General features: G+C 48.6%; 8 protein-coding genes across 8 annotated transcripts; 2 read left to right on the forward strand and 6 right to left on the reverse strand.

Annotated features, from left to right (window-relative positions):
- The first annotated feature begins 162 nt into the window (after positions 1–162).
- On the forward strand, positions 163–2,163 carry F4817DRAFT_325409 (glycoside hydrolase family 7 protein). The gene is made up of 3 exons (XM_049301769.1): positions 163–932; positions 1,026–1,354; positions 1,437–2,163. Exons 1-3 carry the CDS (start codon positions 662–664, stop codon positions 2,100–2,102), a joined length of 1,266 nt encoding a protein of 421 aa, XP_049162928.1. The 5' UTR covers positions 163–661; the 3' UTR covers positions 2,103–2,163.
- A 2,069-nt stretch (positions 2,164–4,232) lies between these two features.
- Positions 4,233–5,384, forward strand: F4817DRAFT_312024 (DUF455 domain protein; the record flags this gene model as incomplete). Its single annotated transcript, XM_049300078.1, has 1 exon — positions 4,233–5,384. One exon carries the CDS (start codon positions 4,233–4,235, stop codon positions 5,382–5,384), a length of 1,152 nt encoding a protein of 383 aa, XP_049162929.1.
- Positions 5,385–5,886: 502 nt separating this feature from the next.
- F4817DRAFT_356178 (ubiquitin-conjugating enzyme/RWD-like protein) lies at positions 5,887–6,727 on the reverse strand (the record flags this gene model as incomplete). Its single annotated transcript, XM_049305762.1, has 5 exons — positions 5,887–6,023; positions 6,096–6,277; positions 6,368–6,482; positions 6,543–6,575; positions 6,691–6,727. 5 exons carry the CDS (start codon positions 6,725–6,727, stop codon positions 5,887–5,889), a joined length of 504 nt encoding a protein of 167 aa, XP_049162930.1.
- Positions 6,728–8,009: 1,282 nt separating this feature from the next.
- Positions 8,010–9,100, reverse strand: F4817DRAFT_178456 (uncharacterized protein). Its single transcript, XM_049298313.1, has 2 exons — positions 8,222–9,100; positions 8,010–8,156 (listed from the first exon to the last, which is right to left on the reverse strand). The coding sequence occupies exons 1-2, from the start codon at positions 8,887–8,889 to the stop codon at positions 8,129–8,131; spliced, it is 696 nt and encodes a 231-aa protein (XP_049162931.1). The 5' UTR covers positions 8,890–9,100; the 3' UTR covers positions 8,010–8,128.
- F4817DRAFT_178455 (glycoside hydrolase family 94 protein) lies at positions 9,101–11,857 on the reverse strand. The gene has a single exon (XM_049298312.1). The coding sequence runs from the start codon at positions 11,667–11,669 to the stop codon at positions 9,312–9,314; it is 2,358 nt and encodes a 785-aa protein (XP_049162932.1). The 5' UTR covers positions 11,670–11,857; the 3' UTR covers positions 9,101–9,311.
- Positions 11,858–14,244: 2,387 nt separating this feature from the next.
- F4817DRAFT_178504 (uncharacterized protein) lies at positions 14,245–15,014 on the reverse strand. Its single transcript, XM_049298314.1, has one exon. The coding sequence runs from the start codon at positions 14,706–14,708 to the stop codon at positions 14,283–14,285; it is 426 nt and encodes a 141-aa protein (XP_049162933.1). The 5' UTR covers positions 14,709–15,014; the 3' UTR covers positions 14,245–14,282.
- F4817DRAFT_178507 (ankyrin repeat-containing domain protein) lies at positions 15,015–16,524 on the reverse strand. Its single transcript, XM_049298315.1, has 2 exons — positions 16,405–16,524; positions 15,015–16,337 (listed from the first exon to the last, which is right to left on the reverse strand). Exons 1-2 carry the CDS (start codon positions 16,484–16,486, stop codon positions 15,322–15,324), a joined length of 1,098 nt encoding a protein of 365 aa, XP_049162934.1. The 5' UTR covers positions 16,487–16,524; the 3' UTR covers positions 15,015–15,321.
- A 195-nt stretch (positions 16,525–16,719) lies between these two features.
- F4817DRAFT_325428 (carbohydrate-binding module family 43 protein) lies at positions 16,720–19,055 on the reverse strand. Its single transcript, XM_049301770.1, has 2 exons — positions 18,690–19,055; positions 16,720–18,601 (listed from the first exon to the last, which is right to left on the reverse strand). The coding sequence occupies exons 1-2, from the start codon at positions 18,830–18,832 to the stop codon at positions 17,098–17,100; spliced, it is 1,647 nt and encodes a 548-aa protein (XP_049162935.1). The 5' UTR covers positions 18,833–19,055; the 3' UTR covers positions 16,720–17,097.
- Positions 19,056–19,405: the final 350 nt, after the last annotated feature.

Genomic DNA, 19,405 nt, shown 5'->3' on the forward strand with positions numbered 1-19,405 from the left:
GGTCAAATCAATGCTTCGGTGAGTTTTAAATACTCTCGGTACATCTACTACCGCTTAGCTTCTAATTATAACCCAGCAAATATTAGTAGAGTGCTCACGTTTGATATGTCCCCGGCATGATTACCGGACTACCGCTATTTCGTATTCAGCCCTCTCTCTAGTGGATAAGCATGATGCGCAATTTAGGAGAGGCTCATCTCAATGCAGGAACATTGATAAGAGGTTAATTACATAGCAATCAATATGGAACTCGGAAGCACCCGTAATCAGCCATGGCAGCGTCAATTTTCAAACGCCTAGGGTTGTATTAGACCTATAGCGTGTACTGATTCAGGCTTTTCCTCCGCAGGGGGGCTAACCTCAAAGCCGACACTACAACAAATGGTTCCGCCGGGATCCCGGGCCATCTTCCCCCAGATCGCCAGCTTTAAGCCGGCACTTCATGCTCCACACGTCGGAATAGGCATGAAATAACTTGGCATGTGGAGGGCATGGTTTGGGGAAGTTGGGGAACGCGGAAATTTGGGTTTATCTATTTCGTCGTAGCGAATCTACGAGAGAATATATATATCCTCGAATATGAGCTGCTCCTGGAATGGTGTTGCGTGCTTGTCAGTGCATCGAAACTACTTGACGGAGTAATTCGAAGACATCGAACGCAATGGCCTCTAGCAAGCTTGCCCTCGGCCTCGCGGTCCTAGGCCTCGCCGCCGCGCAGAAGCCTGGAAACACTGCTGATGTCCATCCCGAGTTGACAACTTACCGATGCACCGTGGCTGGCGGTTGCAAGGAGTCGACCAACTACCTCGTCCTCGACTCATCTGCTCATTGGGTTCACCAAGACGGCAACAATGCTGGCTGCGGTGACTGGGGAAACAAACCCAATGAGACGGCTTGCCCTACTAAGGAGGCATGCGCTCAAAACTGCATTAGTATGTGATATCACGACTCCTTCGAATTGGGTGTTGGATTTTACCAGTCTTTTCAAAAACCATAATAGCAGTAACTAACATATCCAACTACAGTGGAGGGTCAAACCGACTACAATAGCATTGGTGTCAAGACTGATGGCGCCTCGTTGAACATGCAGCTAATCGTTGGCGACAACGTTGTCTCTCCCCGTATCTACCTCCTAGACGCGGCCAAGGAGAAGTACGAGCTGTTAAAACTCACCGGCGCCGAGGTCTCCTTCGACATCGAAGCTAGCCATCTGCCCTGCGGCATGAACAGCGCTTTTTACCTCTCTGAGATGTTGGCAGATGGAGGTAAGAGTGAGCTGAACCCTGGCGGAGCTGCCTGGGGTACTGGATACTGTGATGCCCAGTGCTATGTTACTCCTTTCATCAACGGCGAGGTAAGTAATATCCAAATTAACGCACCAATCAGTTTCCCTGGTTCCTGCGCGCGATGATATCGTTATCTAACAGTTGTATTAGGGTAACGTTGACGGCAAGGGCGCTTGCTGCAATGAGATGGATATCTGGGAGGCCAACTCGCGTGCCAACCAAATTGCACCTCACCCTTGCAACCAGACCGGACCTTACCTGTGCACAGGAGACGAGTGCAAGGCTGATGGTGTCTGCGATAAGAACGGTTGCGGTTGGAACCCTTACCGCCTTGAGCAGCCCAACTACTACGGAAGGGGAGCGGACTACACGGTAGACACGACCAAGCCATTCACGGTCGTCACCCAGTTCCCCGCCGATGAGGAGGGCAAGCTGAAGGAGATCCACCGTCTGTACGTCCAAGGTGACAAGGTCATCAAAGCCGAGGTAGTGAAGAAGACTGGTGTACCTGAGGTTTCATTCACCAATGATGAATACTGCGCTGCGACAGGCGCGACTAAGTTCCTAGACCTTGGCGCCCACGAGGAAATGGGTGACGCTCTGACTCGAGGTATGGTCTTGGCTTTCAGCATCTGGTGGGATGAAGGAGGGTACATGTCGTGGCTTGACGGTGCCAAAGACGGTGCTGGCCCCTGCAACGCCACCGAAGGAAACCCCACGAACATCCGTAAGATCGAGGCGCACCCCGAGGTGACCTTTAGCAACCTGAAGTGGGGTGAGATTGGATCGACATTCTCTGCTGCTTCGGCGCAATAGATGCTGTAGAAGGGATAGACTTCTATAGATATACCATAGTGAATATAATCAGTAGATCTTGCAATTGGCACTTATACTGCTATCATATATGATTGTATTATTAAGGAGAGGGTTTCTGTTCACACAGTTTTCCTGCTTATTATTTGACCCCTAGATATTTGTGTCTCGTTGTCTAACCGGAACACACGCACCAGGTTGTATCAAGTAGGTCGTATCAAGTCGTATCAACTCGCCAAATAAAATACACGTGTATTCTATAATCGTATACCGCCTACGAACTATCTTTCAACTCTACTTTGAATTAATATCATATTCTAGCTTACCCAGGCGCGATTGATAGAATTAACTGGCTTAGAGTGCAGGGAGAACCAACCTGATTCGGATATTTAAGTTGCAACCTGTACCAACACTATGTATTCAACCCCAGGAACCATAGAAGAGCTGCTGTGGTTCGAGGTGTTGCCTGATTGGAGGCGGATTGAAACCATAGTAAGACCACGACTCAGGCACAGCCGTATTGTATTAAGCAGACCGCAACTATAGACTTTATAATCAGGAAGAGTATGTCGAACAGGCGGTATGATGGAGCCATCCAGCTGAGGCTGAGCTTGCTTGTACCTATCGCGAAACAGTGTCGCAGCACGTTCACCGACTATTTGAAAGTGACATAAGCGTTGCCTGCGTATCACCACCAGTTCATGTTTCCCGAATCCTGTACGCGGATGATGACGACAGCTATTCTTAGCACTCATGGAATTCCTTATTGGCCCATCTCTACAGAGAACATGTTAGCAAACAGATCTCATCGCTATAGGGCTGGGCTGGCCCGCCCCCAATCTCAGTCGCGTGGAAGCGGAAGAAAAGATACAACGAGTAAAGTGAAGAATATATATATAGCTAGGACTGAACCTCTCAATCTTATAAGGCAGATTAAGGCTTGACGCTCCAAAAATCATTTATAAAAAGCCAGACACATCCTCTCTCTCACCTTCGCCATGCAAGAAGAATACATCGTCTCCAAACGTTATTCCAAACGTTCCACCATTAGTTTCGCAATACGCTTTGCGCAGTTTATCAACAGCGGCAAGCAAGAAAATATTCGCGAGCGACCAAAAGGGGCTCACTAGCACCAAATGGGGATAAGACTTAGGTTTGTATTCATGACTTGTCTGGCTTTCGTGAGAGCTTCGACTAACGTATTCTACTGCAGCTCGTGGTGGCGGGGAAGTAATAAGACCCTAGCGTACGATGAATGGACCGATAGGCAGTGTGCTTATAAGAGTACCTCCTACACATTACGAACTCGATAATTCTACGACCAATCGGCGCGAATTTGCGGCTAAGAGAAGGGATGGGCTGGAAAGCCACCCTATGACTGGACTTCCGTGGGGTTGGGCGTCTTACGATGGTGGCTTAAATATCCTGGCGTTCATCTAGGGAGAATTCGTCTCCTCAAAGCATGCTCCAGATCGGTTTCTTATTTAGTTATTGACAATCTGGAGTTTGGAGTCTGGTGTTGGTGATGAAATGGAAATCTCAAGCGTTTGGGCATATCTTTATGTTTAGCACTTCCCACAACTTCGCTCAACTGGCTATGCTTCTTTCAAGTATATAATACTATATAAGTTCATCTCTTATAACACATGCTCATCCCCGCGGCTTAAGATATATTGACTTGGCGCCGAGTATTCGATAGAGAGTTAGTTACGAAAACTCCTACAAAATGCGATCAAGTCTGGCCATGGCCCTTCTATAGAACTGTTATTATCATGATTATAACCTAGTTGTATTGTAAAATACAACTCTTTTTACCCTCCGAGACAAAGAGGTAACGGGAAGATACTTGAACTGAGATTATTTCTATAACTGCATATCTTACATTGGAAGCTCGTAAGTATTATATGCTAATAAACGGTAAGTAAGTCTTATCTAATAGGCACCTGTTATATCTTATCGAACCCATTAAAGCAACCCACCGCAACCTTGTTCATCCCACACACCGGCCGAATTGGTCCTCCCAAGGCACAACAACATCGTTTGCGACCCTTGATATAACATCACAAAAACAACCCAGCGAAAAGCGACCTCCCATCCCAGCCCATTGACCGGACCTCCGCCCCCGCCGTCACGATGCAGGGCTTCAACATGGGGCGGTACGTGCCGCCCGACGTCGAGGGGACCACGACCGGCAACAAACTGCACAAGAAGCGCCCCCCAGGGTTCTCCGGCGGACAACAGACAGTGCGCTTCGAGATGCCCTTCGCGATATGGTGCGCGCACTGCCCCCAACCCACGCTCATCGCGCAAGGCGTGCGCTTCAACGCCGCCAAGCGCAAAGTCGGATCCTACCACAGCACGCCCATCTTCGCCTTCCGCATGACGCACACCGCCTGCAGCGGCGCCATCGAGATCCGCACCGACCCCGAACACACAACCTACGCCGTAACCTCGGGCGCGCGCCGGCGAGACACGGGGTCCCCCGATCCGTTATCCGAGCTGACGTTAACGGACAAGGAGCGCGAAAGCCTGCGCACGAACGCGTTTGCAAAGCTCGAGAAGACGATTGCGGACCGCAAAGTCCTGGAGGACGCGAAGGAGCGCATCGACGAGCTGGAGATGGAGAGCGCGCGCCATTGGGAGGACCCGTACGAGCGGAATCGGCGGTTGCGCGCTGCGTTTCGCGTTGGCCGGAAGGAGCGCGAGCGGGATGCCGCGACGGCGGAGAATTTGCGCGAGAGGATGGGTTTAGGGATCGAGTTGCTAGCCGCGAGCGACGAGGACGCGCGACGCGCTGCGCTGGTGGATTTTGGGCCGTCGGCGGATGCTGCGGGCGGTGAGATGGGGCGCAAGGCGCTTGCGAAGCCGTTATTCCCGATAAGTTCGGGGAGTGGTAGTGGTGGTGGTAGTGGTAGTGGCGCGGATACGAAGGATGATAAGAGGAAGAAAACGAAGGGCAAGAAGTTGAAATCCGAAGTCGCTGCTGCTCAGATGAGGGATAGTTTGGTATCCGAGATCGTTGGCAACACGCGAGTAGCTCAGGACCCGTTCTTGTCGCTGGATCGTAGCAATGGGGATAGTAATAAAGGTCCCTCTAGGATTGCCGGGATTAAGAGAAAGAGGCCAGAGCCGGAGCCGGAGCCGGAGCCGGAGCCGGACCCGGAGCTAAATTCCGAAGATCATGAGGAGCCTAAATCGTCAGAAAAGAGAGATACGACTAATACCGAACGAGAAGGGAAAGGCACGGCATCATTAACCTCGTTAGTCGAGTACGATTCGGATTAAGATATCACTACACTAGAATGGCGTCTTGGGGAAAAGGGGTGTCTTGTTCTAGTCATTAAAGGGATACCCGGGTTAGATCATGGGATATAGCATATTAGGGGAGTCACAAGGGGTATAGCATATTAGGGGAGTCACAAGGGGTATAAGGCAAGATGGGACTAAGCTCACAGCACGGGTCTGGTCGTGTTGATTGAAATTTATCATTGATATGCTTGTTCTATAATAATCATGAAAGCAATCAAGAGTGTTCACCTCCAACAATTTGGTGCGAAAATAGCAAGCTGACCAAGATGGTATCGGAGGAAGGCCAGTAAAATATCAATGCTAGCTATTGAGAACGATTGCAAGTCTAGCAGTCGGCTCAATTCCATATGCAAATTACGTGCAAAAACACCAAACCCCACCCATAACCGCAAGGGAAATCCGTATTACTCCTTAATCCAGAGTTGATTCATCGAAGAGAGGCGAGTTGAAATATAAGGGAATGGCGTGAGACGATTGATTACACGTCATCCATCTGACCGGCGGGCTCGTCCTCTTCATCCCCGAAGCTTGCAACTGAGGACATATCGTCGTCGTCTTCGCTCTCGGCTCCGGCGTCATCTGCAGCGTCTTTACTGGCATATTTTTGGACATATTCTACTTTCTGTTAGCCAGTCCTACACCCCTAATCTTAGGTACTCTGGAAAAGAGACGCAAGGACCGACATACCCTTGACTTTAGCGTCGTAGCTTTTCGGCTCCCGCATCAACAATGCAGCCGCTTCACCGTTCAAAGGGTCGGCGGGGTTGGGATATCGGAGGAGTTGCGGGAGGAAGACTTCGAAGATATTGATCATATCGAACATTGGCGACCAGGTTTGGTTAATGACATCCAAGCAAACCGAGCCGGACCTATTCCATAATATTGCTTTCCTTAGTCCTGTCCTAGAACATGGCAGTCCCCGTGCCGAAGGGTTCACATCTAAGACCCAAATCACTTACAGCTCATCTATATTCGGGTGGAATATCCGATTCACAAAGCCAATACTAGGCGACTTGTACGGGTATTGGTCAGGTAGCTCGACATGGACTTTCCATGTTCCATTCTCGAAGGGTGCTATAGAGGTATTTAGTTAGATATGTTTGGGTAACGAAATCTGACTTTCTCTTTACTAACTCTCGGCGGGTCCCTTGAATCGGACGTAGAATTCTTGCCTAGAAATATGTAAGGATTTAGAAGTTAAAGGCGAGTACGGTGAACCAAGCTTACACTGCAATCATGTTGTTAGTATTGTAACAAATAAGAAGCGAGAAGGGTCAAATACTATTGTCGTTGACTAAAGTGACCTCATAGTCGGACATAAGCCTGAGAGGAGTTAGTTGGGGTATCAGGCTTCGTTAGCAAAGGCAACCATACATCCTACGAGATAGTTAGCAGAGGTCTTCAACACGAATCGACAAGAGCGTCGCATACTTCATGACCTTATTTAGAATTACATGTTAGCAAGTAATGCCTCGTGAAGTTATATATACCCAACGTAGACTTACATCTGTCTCGATTCGTCTGCGTGGGCTACTCATTTTGCTTTTGTTTCTGCTCTTCTACGGTTGAGATATTCCCTTGTAGTGGTATTTCCTTTATTCTCTCTTAGGTGGTCCTAAGATCTGTTCGCTAGATGATAGGATTCTCTCTCGTACGTTGTCTTTTCGGATTTGGGTTGGAATATCCTGCTCGTTGCTCAAAGGAAATATTCTCCAAAGACAGAGTATCGGATATTTACTAGTCGTAGTAGGGGCTGCGTATGGGTTGGTTATTCTTGTTTCTTAGGTGTTCGTTGAATGCGCTGGGGAAGGAAGACGTTGGGAGGAGTCGATATGTTGGTAAAAGAGGGAACGATTGAAAGGGATAACGTTGTTAAGGAAGTTGGGGAAGTTAGTACCTTAACGTTAGGTCGGATTGTACCGTGGTAATGGTTGCTGTAGTACCTAATGGCCTAATGGGATTTAACGGGTTTGATCGGTGAAAGAGTAGAAAGTGGAGGAGGTCCCCAAGGTTCTCTTGCCTTTGAGTGCTGAATCCGAGTCAAGTCACGCACTGCTTGAACGCATGTAGCAATGACGCGACATTGCCCAAATAAGTTTAGCGCTATTCTTATCCCACAGGTATTAGATGCTAAGACACAGTGGAAACATCTGCTAATATGCTGTATTAGCACATTGTAATTGCTGCTATCATATCATAACTCCAATTGATATTTTGAATATTTCCTATCAGACATCACTTCATTAGGTTACTGCATCACTTGTTACATCACATCACCCCTTCTTCCATTCATCCTATCTACCTACTTAGCTGTATGTAACCCTTCCCTACGCCAAATATGCGACGCATATTTGCTTCCATAGTGAATGTAGCTTGGGCATCAGTTTACTTGCGTCCGGCAGAACTTCTTGACTCATGATTCGTCTTCCCGACGATGAGTTTCCCCCTTCCGTTGCTCGCAACGTGTTCCCTCCACGCTGCATTGATAAGTACAGATAATTCTCTTATACCAAGAGATCGGCTCTCTCAGACCGGTAGTGCTCATAAGACTCCTTATATATATATTAGGTATATAAAGTCTGCACGACATGACCAGTCGCTGAGAACTTCTCCGGATTTCGCCAATGAGCCGCAAACAATGATCCATCTCTGCAACATAGGTACCTACCGGGTACTCGCAATCCTTTACGGACCGGTTTGCGTGGGTTCTTTGTCTTTTATTATGGCGTAGACCGATAGCCATGCTCACTGCGGCTACCTAGTCAGCTTGTCTCATTCAAAGCGGGAAATACTATAGACGAAACTTTAGGTACCTTCCACCGGCCTGTTGAGCGTTTGGCGGTAATTTAAGACCGGGAAGATTTAACGGTGGCGGTGTCACGCCCTCGATTCCACACGTAATCTCAATACTCCTCAGTAATCCACCGACGGCTCTCTGCTCCGGAGTAAATACGGCTAGGTTGGCAAACGTCAGACAGTTGGGCTCGTTGAACAAGCGTGCCTGGCACCCATCATCCATATTCGCAATGAAGGTCCCACATTGTGCTACCCCAGGTACGTTATAACATTTCGGAGTTGAGTGTTGTAATCCAGGTTTGGGCAGCTGGATGTTCGTCATTACTGTACCGCGACAGTCTTTCGGGCCAGGTGGTCCTGAGAATAACAACACGGATATTGGAACCACGGGCTCGGTTGGCTGCGCTTGACTACCGGTTGTGGTGCCGTTAGGTTGATTCACATCTACTTGTGGAATTCCTGAGATTTGCGGTACGTCGGAGACTTGCGGGATGCTTGATTCGACGACCTGTTCTACTATTGCCTTCTCGGGTAGGTAGTCTGTCTCGCTCGTTTTCGTTGCCCCGTCCATTACGAGAGGGCGAATCGGTTCCTCGACCCGTATCCTTTGGCCCAATGAAGATGTTGCCAGCCATAACAGCCCGAGGTTAAGGAACGTTATCGTGGGGCCTCGCCGTATTTCCATCGTGGTTTTTCCTGTTCGCTACGTTAATTGAGGAGCAGAAGAAATTCTTGAAGATCTATTCATCTCGTAAGTCTTCAGCTTGAGACGTCGCCAAGATGTGATGCGAGGCAGTGTGGACGTGCAACCTCTTGGCGTTTCAAGCTTCATCGATCTACTCCTTAGGAGAACAAGGGGATTTTGATGCATTGGATGATACGAATTCAAGATTGAAATTTCTCTATACGAATATGACGCCGTCTATTAACAAGATTGTATAAGCTGAAAACAGATTCAATGAGAGTATCCAGCTGGCTCATCAACAAATCATTTATACGTATTTCGCAGGCCTCCCCTTTTGTTTCCATTCTAGCCAGCCAGTCCAACACCATTAGGTTCAACTAGCTATCGGCCGTATAATCAACAACCGCAAACAATCTAGCACGTTATTTAGGTACCGCGACGGAGAGCTCGTAGGTAGCACCCGGCTGGATATTGGTGAAGCGCGCTTCCGGAAGGACTCGGCCCTCGTGCTTTACCACTACCTCCTTTACGTCTACTGAACGACGGACGTCAATGACGAATGTGGCGCCCCGGAATAGGCGTGTCACTTTGATAGCATCCCAGGAAGACGGTAGCTGTGGCTGGATACGCAAACCCTTCGCGTCTCCACGTAGACCACATAGCCCCTCGATAAAGCTTCGGTATACCCATGACACTGTCCCCGTGTTGAAGAGCTGGCTAGACCGTCCCGCGGTGCGGGGATATTGCTGGTACGCGCCTCGGTAATAGTTGGGGATATACACGGGCAGTTGACCCCTCTGTATATAGTCCTCTTCTGAAGGTCCAGGGATCATCTTTCTTAGAGCATCGTATGCTCGATCGCTCTCCTTAATCGAATACAGGCTGTGGACGTAGAAGACGGCCGCATGGTTATAGACCGACCCGTTCTCAGCCGAACCGGGATACTTTTGCGTCACACGCCCTACATCTTCTCGCATGCCGCTATATGGAGGAGCGAACATCACAACGCCGTACGGCGTACCCATCTGCGAGTCTACTTGGTGTAACATCCGCTTGATCTGCTCGTTGCTAGCCGCCCCGCTCAAGATCGACCACGTTTGCGGATTCAGCCAAATACGACCCTCGTTATCCGTCTTGACGCCGAAGATGACATTATCGTCTGTGATTCCTCGCGCGAACCAGTCTCCATCCCACAGGTGTGCATTAGCCGCATCGTTGACCTCCTTGGCGCCTGCGCGGTAGTGTGCTGCTAGATCGGCCTTGCCTTCGTGCTCACAGACGTCCGCCCACAACTTCAACGCAAATGCGGTAGCAACCGTCTGCCACCCGGATACACCCTTACCTTTGTAACCCACCATGTTCAACGGGTCGCACCAATCACCTTGCGCAATGTAGCTTAGCCCACGCGTGTCTCGGGCCGAGAGTAACCAGTCCATAGCCCGACTAAAGCGCTCAAATACGGTGTACGTATCGCCGTGCATTCCTTTTACTTGCTCCTTCAGAAGATCATAATCACCTGTCTCGGCGAGGTACGCCTCCAGGGTGACCGGCAACCAGATACAGTGGTCAGTGTGTGGGATCTGGTTAATGTACTTGAGCTCAGCGCCCTCCGCCAACAAGATACCGTCGGGCATGGCGCCGTTCTTCTCCTGCTGTGCCACGGCGATCAGGAAAGCTCGACGTGCGACCTCAGGCTTGATATATGACATGCCCATGTTGTCCTGTAGGTAATTACGCGTCTGCGGATCTGTGGTCAGCCGGTTCACGTCGCCATGATAATAACACTGCCGCGGTAGCCAATTATTGACAAAGTTGTCTACGTGTTTATCAGGGGTCTCAATCTGTAAGCACCCCTTTCCTTTGTTGATATACTCCGCATATTCCCGGGCTGTCTGTGCGAAACCTTCCTTGCTGAGGTACTTATCCCGTACCGAACGAATTTCGGCGTCATCGTACGCGGGTCCGAAGAGAAATCGGTACTCATGCTGTTCGTCTGTCTTAAGCTCCTCACGGTACTGTACCACAGCGACAGGCGTCTCGTAGCGAGCATCGCTACGGCTGAGCTCTGGTTGTTCCAGCGATGAAGGTGCATGGAGGCCACCTTCACCCTCGAAGGCCTGTTGCATTGCCTCCCATGATACTGGAGAGGTTTCGCATAGAAAATATGACTTGTCTTTCAGATACTTGTTCTTGAAGTAGTCTGTTGCCTTCTGGTATGGCGTGATGCTGCTGCTTACCACGCCGCCGAGATCCGGTCGCCATTCAGCTTCTTGGTTCATCCACGACATGTACCCAAATGGGAAATAGGGGTACACGCTAATTCTGCGCGGCCGTGAGGATAGGTTGGTCACTTTAACCGACCATAGCTCTACCACATCATGCGTTGGAATCACCAAGGTCATTTCAACGCGGATACCAAGATACTCAACGGTCCAGGAGATATCACTCTTGCCGACGGAAAACACGAACCGGTTGAGCGGAGCCCGCACCGGCTCATAGGGTGCCGAAAACAGCTGGCCAGTCTCCTCGTCCTTGATGTAGACAAAACGGCCCGGGTGGTGTGCGTAGTAGTTCTGCTCGGGCTGCATGAAGGTCTTGGCTTCGAGATTAGGCGCGTGCGCGTACTTGGAAGGCTCGGGCTGCATGAACTGCGCCGTCGCATACCCACGACAGGTCATCTGGATCATCATCTTCTGATTCCACAAGAAAGCGCCAGATTTCGGCAGAGCCGTCGGGCTCGCCAGCTCGTAGCGGTCGCCGTCCTCTGTAGAGCGTAACATCGTGTTCTTTCACTTTCAGCCGCAAGTGTATTTCTCCGGATGTCTTCAATTAGGCCTTCCGCCACGTCAGGTCATTTAGGAATCCGGGGTTATGGTTTATAAAGGGGACAGGACTCCCAGACCGTGGACCATAGACACCGCTACGCCGGTACACGGGGCTTGGCGTATGACCTTCTTGCATGGAGCTCACTCGGGAGAATATACGGGTAAAATGAATACGCCGCTACGACGTGGGCTACGAACCAATACCTTGCTTGGTATAGCAATCAAGTGATCCACCAGAATCCTTTAAATCGGATAGAGCTTTCAAGGGCATCGTTCGATTGCCGCAGATCTACTTGTGCTCGTTCAATATTCTTGCAATTTTCGCGAGGTAATGCCGGCGGCATATTTCCTTGATGCACCATTAGGTTGTACCATATATGCGAACTCCAAACTGCTGCTCATACGACGTAGCGATTCGTGGGGTTGTATGATATACTTACTAAGAGCGGAGCTGGGATCGGAGGTCCAAGTAGGCAAGCTCGCGGCGTCGTGGGGGAATCGCTCCGCTGCGGGAGACCAAGCCCGACGAGCCAGCTACTTAAGCCAAATACAGACTGGTAAGTTCATGGCATGGTAGGTCAGTCCCGAAGGATGATGTACTACCTATTTCCCCATCGATTCTACTGAGTTATAGAGACGTGTAAAAAAACACAGCATTAAATATGATTGGCCTGACAGGCTAAATAAAGAAAAAGTAGTCATAATAGTCATAGTAGTCATACCGATTACGTACCAATCTAACTCAACATTTTCTGCTACTCCTTTTAGAAGCGCGTCTAAGCGAATAGTTAATAACGCCGAGAAACTATAGTCCGGAAACTCAGAGTGATAGCTTCTCTTCCCAAATACTACATTGCTATAGAGATCATTTTATTGGTAAATTAGTCGGACCTCGAAGCCATATAAACCAAGTTTATCTAAAAAGTTAATATGACTTTGATAGGGAAAACTTGAGTTTATGTTTCTTTTCTTAGCTTCTTATCAGTCCTATTTTCATATCTGCTTAATGATTAACCAGCCAACACCCAAAGAGCGCAAGAGTTAAGTTCTCGTTAGTTCCAGTTCACACTCCTGTGACGACTATAGTCATTATATTCATATAGGGGCGTACTATGAGCTATTAACGGTTAGTCAACTAAGGATCTATTCCATAGACTACCCGGTCACGCCCCTATATCTCTACCTACCTAAGGTATTCTCTGGAAGTCTATCTGGAAGCCACTGAGACATCCGAAGGCTCACTGGAAGGTGTTAGTCCCTCTACCTTACCTAAAGTATATTCGTTATATCGCCGATGGAAGTCTTATACTTTCAAAATACTAGGGCCTGTGCGCTGAAGAAATTCGCCGGCACGTAAGTAGAAAAGACGCTGTACTGTATGTAGCATTATGTATTATCGTAGGCTATTCCCTCGGTAGGTGTTTATACCCCCTTTAGAGCTATCACAGCAATAGTAGCTCTCCTTACTTCCCTCTCCTTATCATATACCATATCAGTCTTGCTAGCTACCACCACACCTCATCGGGGCGCGTACACTAGCGTTACTGTCCTGTCCTAATAGTTCCATGAATAGACATCTGACGCCTAGCAACACCATGTCAAAGCCCGAGGCTTTGCAGACAGGTCTATAGTTGCAGTAGCAACATTTAGAGCTGCCAGCTTAACTTCGCCGTTGTTTTCGGACAACATATTTAGTTAGCTAAGGAGTTGGTCTATCCTCGTTCTCTATGGAGAGATTGCGGCGGAGGTTGGGACTTGGCATTTATGCTATTGGCACGGATGGAGTGACGATGTCCTATGAAATAGGTAGCGTAAGAATGCTATAAGGCTGATAGGGGCTAAAAAGCCAAGTTGAGGCGTTTCACGGGGTCATAGCGATTGTCATTAATTCATCCGATTCGAACAAGAGCCGCGACTCAAACAATTCCGCTAAGCGCGCATAGAAGACTGCACAATAGGTAAACAAACCTAGCCATTAAGGGTACTTACGGGAAAGTAGCTTCGTGAACCTGGTTTGTGATGTGAGCGGCGCGATTGATCAGGACTGGACGCGTAAGCAAGACGTATCGGGGCACGAAAGCGATGCTTGGCAGTTGACTTGGTTCCGGTCTATAGAAATAACTAGGGTAAAACGGAGCGGTCTATTGAAGTAGCGGATACGATTGATATCGACAGCCTGGGGTATTGCGCAAGAAAAGGGGTTGCCATTTAATTAAGCTTAAACTAAGCTAAGAAAAACGGCAGTAGTTGACTGATAGGATCTTTCTATGGCATCAATGGTCGTATTGTAGAGTGTGGTCAACCGGTATGACCTTCGCAAGCTCCTCGATATCTACCACCTCCAGTGTCGATGCATGTTTGGTCAATGGCGAGCCAAGTGTACCGAAACAAGTGCCCGTAAAGTTGCTTACCCAAAACTCGCCTTCTCCAAGGGCTTTATTCCCAAGGCCATATCTTAGTATGCTCGATGCTATGCCGAATTCAGGGCGTTGATCAGAGTCCAACTTAAGAGCATTAGGCCTTCTCCTGTCTGCGCATGCCCAGAAATCTCCGGTATCAACCGGACCGCTAGTCCACCGCCCACATGCCGTCCCTCTTGTCTCGATACAGGATACGACGAAGATTATTGTTGCCATACACATGAGAATGCCGGTATGTAATGCGTACCAAGTTGACGTAAGGCACGAGAGGTATATATGCGAACTTGTCAGTAAGCCAAAATGCGCAAAAGAGGCGAACAAGGCCTATGAAAGCTAGGGGAAAGAAGATCAAGTCGACGCCCATATAAACGACGTAGCCGCCCGAAGTGCCGCCTACGGATAGACTGAGAGAGGCAACGATTTGTGCGCCCTGTAACGTCGCAATGATAGTCTTGGTGAACTCGCCGGAAAATAAAGCAATTCGGGAGTGCGGAGGCAAATGTATGCAGTACGGAGAGCTTAGAGCAATCATCTCCCCCGAGCCGTCCCATCCACGCGATGTCCAAAAGAGCATATTGGTCCCGGTAATATCCTTCCTATTCCAAGCCTTGGCTCGAATTCGTCGACCTGTAATTGCGGCATAGCGCCATAAGATGGACGTGGGGTTGTAAAGAGCAATACCCTAATTCCACTTTAGAGGGCGTTCGTAGAGGTAGGACGGTCGAGGAAATTCGGCCACGATATGAGCAATAAGAGGTGCTAGACCTAGAGTTAAGATCGAACACTATTTAGTAAAAGAAATATTTCCACTCTAGTACGTCAGAGGATGAATCTTGAATTGCTCGGTAGGGAGTATATTGATCCATCGCGAAAGCGGGTAAGAGACAATACGCTCAATGGTTGATAAGGGCCAGCATTTTATGTATTTATATATTTTAAAGAGAGCCGCAGTTGCGCATCGATATTATGTCCAGCTTTGTTATATCAGGTTTAATCTATGTCCACAGAAGCCGGGAAGGTCATATTATTTCCTTATTCGTACTATATGAAGGGATACTCAATCTCGTTCCGTGAAAGTAGCAAAATATACTTTCAAACATTAGTAGATAGTCTAGAACGCCGTGTGATCTTTCGGATTTAAAACCAGTAAATAGTCGCGTGATGTAAGTAATATAAGTAAATATTTGTTAGGATAAACCGAAAGCGTCCAGTTTCCTTGCCAAAGGGCATTTCTGCGCTTTCGAGTCTAAACGCGCGCCGGCCTGGAGAAGCATCCGCACGCCGGCTTCGAAGTCCCGACGGATCGCCATGTGCAGGGGCGTCCATCCGGAGTCGTCGTATGCATCGACATCAGGGCGATCTACCGCACAGTCACCCCGCGATTCGAGAAACATACGTAGCATACTTTCGCGTCGATACAACGCAGCCCAGTGTAGTACCGATCTCGCGTCTCGGTCCACGGGGGCGATATGGGCGCCGCGTGCGAGTAGTAATTGCGCCACACCTTCATGGCCGCCTATCACGGCGTGCATCAGCGGAGTACGTCCATCGCTGTCTTTCTCGTTGAAGTCTTCTCCTTGTTCTATTAGTATGTCGACCATTCTCTCGTGTCCACTCTGAGCCGCAATATGCAAAGCACCGAGCCATCCGTCGTCGTCGTCCCCGCGTACCGACTCTAGGGACTCTTTAAGACGTGCTGAGCGTCGGTATCTTAGCGGCCTTCGTATATCATTAGGTGGGCGGGGTTCTTGAAGCTCGTTTTCGTTATTGTGGAGGGGACGAGAGATTCTCGTATTGCCGACTATATCGACTATATCGGTTCCTATTATTCCGTCGGGGGTTATGTCTAGCTCCCGCAGAAACTGTGACGGCGGTGAAGGGTTAGCATCGGGTGTAAGCCCCGTAACCGTGCTCGATAAGAAGCCATCTATGACATTGTGATCCCAGAAGTTAGGATCGATATGAATAGCATTGTTCGAACTACCCTCGGCCTGAAGTGAAGGGCTGGTAGTTGATAGGAGACCAGGTAAAGTAGTGGAATCACTTTGTGGAACCACATCTATATTCACAGGGTGAGGTAGCGATGGCTGCGACTGAATTTGGTACTGGGGTCCAGTTATAGATGCTCCGAAACACGGGTAAGCTTCAGAATTGGCGTGATCATTTTCATCGACAGCAACATGGCGTCCTTTCTCTCTCTTTTCTATGAAACACAAACGTTGGCAGGTCGAAGAGGCAAGACAAGACAGATAATTTCTAGTTTAACTTACGGCGAAACCTGCGTTGCGCTACTCGATTTTGAAGCCTACGACGCTCGACAGCATCGCTGGGAAATTGTATGTTGATGTCCATGAAGAAATGATACTGTAAACCGGAATTTAGAAATTGGTTGCGAAATCAAGTGGCCTAATGTTAGACAGGGATCCCTAGTCTGGTTTTAGTTGGATACCTACATAGTACCTAGGACCTACATAGGTACCTCCTTGCAGAATCTAGAGTTCAAGTTACAGATGCGTAACAGTGGGCTGCAGAATCCATGTTACCTCTAACACTAGCTGCATATACTACGCGTACATCTTATGGATGTACCTGCAGCCGATTATTTTGATAGAAAAGGAGAAGCATCAAATTTGAATTGAAAGAGATATTGCCAGCGTATGTTGACTTTCAAAACATTAGGTACCTAGCTAACCTAGCTATGCTATCCGTATCACTTAAAGCAACCAGAAAAGGGGGCACATATACAGACTTAACACAACCATATCTACAACCTCACAAAAAGGAAGGGGGAAAATAACTTCTGTAATAAAACAAGTCGCATCAACTCTTAATAGAAAATGGGACACGATGTTCTCATGTTCTCAATCGCAAGTTCGGAAATACGCCATCCTAGTACACGTTCAGACTTATTACTGTCCCTCACCCCCTATGTGCCAGAACTTCCAACTCCTCAACTTACTACCTTACAGCATGAACATACCAACGCCTGAGACCAGGGCAGTGATAACGTAGGCAGCAAAGAAGGCCTTGCCGTAGTTGAAGAACGAGGGCGCCATCATGTTACCCACAGCAGCACCTTCGGACGAACTGCTTGCAGCTGCGGTACCCTGCTGTCCCGTCGGGCTAACCACAGAGCCTTCACCATTCGTACCAGCTGCCGAAATCAAAGCCTGGCAGCCAGATGAGGTCTGGGGGCTTTGCGTCTTGGCTAATCCATCGAAGTCGCAGGCGCTTGCCTTGTTGTCGCTGTTTATGTATAGCTGGTTAGCCACCCAAGCGAGTTGCTGCTTGGGAGAACATCCACCAAGAGCGCCGTAAGTTCCAGTCGTAGCGTTGTGGGCGATTCCTTTGCAGTAGTCCTGGTTCTCACCACAGATGTAGTCGAATACCTTGGCGTATGATTCCTCTTCATCAGAATCGATGTTGCATTGCAGGCTAGCAACCTCACACTCGCAAAGCTGAGGGTTAACTGCAGGGGGAAGAGGTGACGCAGCAGCAGCCCATGTCGTACCACCAACACTAGGGCAGGCGGGGGCAGTGTTAGACGGCTTGTATGCGCTTGACTGTGTGAGGGACGGTGTGACCTTGGCCAGTTGAGACGAAAGCGAGGTGTATTCCGGGTATGGGCTAACGCTGTTGCCATCGATAGAGACCAAACCATAATGGTTCTCCGCTTCGAAATACTCATAGACGATACCTCCCGAGAAGACGGATGTCATGTTGCCGTAGAGAACAGCAACCTCGGTAAAAGGCCTGTGACCCTTCGCGACACCATCAATACAGCCGTATTCGGCAAAGAAAGCAGGGACAGGATAGTCCTGGAAGAAATCGACACGAGTACCATACGACGAGATCTCGTAGTTGCTGTCTCCACACCACGAGTAAACGTTGTAGCCCCAGAAATCAATTGATGTAGAAACGCCATCTTCAGGCTCACAGGCAAAGTAATGAGCCAGCTCATCCCTGCTAGGAACATCAGCAGTTGCGTAGCCTACACCCAAAGTATCACGGTAGTTCATCTGCTTGATGTAGGCCTTCGTGTCCCGGACAGCAGCCTTGACAAAAGCAGCGGACGATGTCTGATTCTGCTTCTCTATGACTTCGTTGCCAGCAAAGAAGCCGATCACGTTCTTGTATTTACTTAGAGAATCGACGACAGCAGTGTAACGCTGGTAAAGACCGACATTCCATTCGGGGTTGTCACTGTCGATGGAAGTACCAGGCTCACCAAGATCGGCAATGACATAAATGCCATTGGAGGCCAGCTGCTCCATGCAATCATCGTGATCTTGGGTGGGATCGATAGCATAGACTCGGATCACGTTGGTAAAGATCTTCTTCATGACAGGAATGTCGCGCGAACACTTCGTAGCGTCGGCCAACGGATCAGTATACTGGGTATTGGCAGCATTGTTAGCAGTACCGTTAGGATTGTAATCCTCCTGATAAGCAACGCCCTTGAGCAGGCTACATGTAGTCATAGACAATTAGCTTTGGGGTTCTAGGATTTGCCAAGACAACGGATGATAAGATAGTTCGAGGTTAATAAACTTACAATTGAGTGCCGTTGTTGGAGTAGAAGAAGTGCTGGCCTACAGCCTTGATGGGTGCGATGTCATTGTAGCTCTGAGCTAATGCGCTGCTAGACAAGGCGCCAAGTCCCAAGGCGAGATATGAGACGGCCGAGGATGTCCACATCGTGGCTTTTGGTGTTCTGCGATCCTAAGCGAAAGATTCCAAGAACGACCAACCAATAGGAAATAAATTAGAACTTGGAACTCTGAAGTCAGAAGTCAGAACTCTGCACGTCACCACCGAGATAAACGAAAAATAAAAAACGAAGGTGTATCGGTGATAAAAACGAATGAGTATTGTTGACGATTGCGCGATGATAATAGAAAAAAAGGCCAAGAAAATGGAATGCGGGAGGTTTTAATTGAGAATAAGAAGAAAGTAGAAAAGCGGCGAATGTGCAGGCCAAATGAACCAAAGAACCAGGTGGATCGTCAGACCAAATCAAGATCCTTCGGTCTGAACCAATGAATTTAGTTTCAAAAATTTTGGGGAACAAAACCTCTTTACCTACGTTGGTGTGAGGTGAGAAAAGAGACGTAAGACTAGGAACAGGAATAGGAAATTTGGCCGGAATCAGTGAATCATTAAACCGGCGCAAAGAATGTATTAACCAAGGTACGCATATACTTTAGAGGTAGGGTCCAATGATTGGTCAGTTAAATGAGAACACGAAGAAGGAGGCTCTAACAGTCTAAT

Source organism: Daldinia loculata (assembly GCF_022478755.1).
Source record: "Daldinia loculata strain CBS 113971 unplaced genomic scaffold F4817scaffold_4, whole genome shotgun sequence".
Classification (NCBI taxonomy): Eukaryota; Fungi; Ascomycota; class Sordariomycetes; order Xylariales; family Hypoxylaceae; genus Daldinia; species Daldinia loculata.